A 760-nucleotide genomic window follows, 5' to 3' on the forward strand; every position below is an offset into this window, starting at 1 on the left:
ACTGCCAACCTTTTGGTTAGCCGCTGAGCGCTTAACCGCTGTGCCACTAGGGGTCCTTAAGACTAAGAGGTGACATTTTAAATAGCAGATACACAGAAAAGCGACAGAATGTTACAGAAACGTAAGATTCCTACAGTTGGAACGGGATCTTCACTCCTGTCTGTCTTTTCTGAGGATTGATAGTGTGTCAGACCGAAAATCGTGTTGGAAAGGGAAATCATAATGGTAATTGGTCGGGTTTATTGGGGCCCTTGTGTGGACCATGGTGTTTGAGCCCCATGCGGTAGATACTATTGTCAGCGTCATTTTCCAGATGGATAGGCTGTGGTAAAAAAAAAAAAAACGAGAAACCAAAGTTGTTCCTGTCGAGTCAGTTCTGACTCATGGCACCCCTAAAGGACAGAGTAGAACTGCCCCATAGGATTTCCAGGGAGCAGCTGGTGAATTCGAACTGCTGACCTTTTAGTTAGCAGCCAAGCTCTTAACCAGTGCACCACCAGGGCTCCAGGCTGTGGTAAAGACCGGTTAAATATAGCCTGTCCCGGGTCACGTAGAGGGAAGAGCAGGATTCAAACCAGGTGGCCAGAGTATGCTTCCTCGGCGTCACCTGGGAATGCCTCAGAAATGCAGATTCTCGGGCCCCGCCTAGACCCCCTGAATCCAAAGCTCAGCGGGGGTGCCCAGCAGCCTGTGCTGTGACAAGCCCTTCTCCTGATCGCCTGAAGTTTGAGAACTGCTGCTCCAAACTCTTGCTTCTCCA

The 760-nt window shown here is 49.7% G+C and overlaps 1 protein-coding gene across 2 annotated transcripts in view; it reads left to right on the forward strand.

Moving 5' to 3' along the window:
• The window catches only part of AGAP1 (ArfGAP with GTPase domain, ankyrin repeat and PH domain 1), a 360,673-nt gene that overhangs the window by 157,186 nt on the left and 202,727 nt on the right, over positions 1–760 (forward strand). The window contains exon 5 of one of the 2 annotated variants that reach the window (XM_023740860.1): positions 479–511. The exons of the other annotated variant lie outside the window; for it this stretch is intronic. Within the exon in view, the coding sequence (XP_023596628.1) occupies positions 479–511 (33 nt within the window). The remainder of the gene's footprint in view (positions 1–478; positions 512–760) is intronic. 2 annotated transcript variants of the gene reach the window in all.

This window comes from Trichechus manatus, unplaced genomic scaffold (assembly GCF_000243295.1).
Source record: "Trichechus manatus latirostris isolate Lorelei unplaced genomic scaffold, TriManLat1.0 scaffold00165, whole genome shotgun sequence".
Classification (NCBI taxonomy): Eukaryota; Metazoa; Chordata; class Mammalia; order Sirenia; family Trichechidae; genus Trichechus; species Trichechus manatus.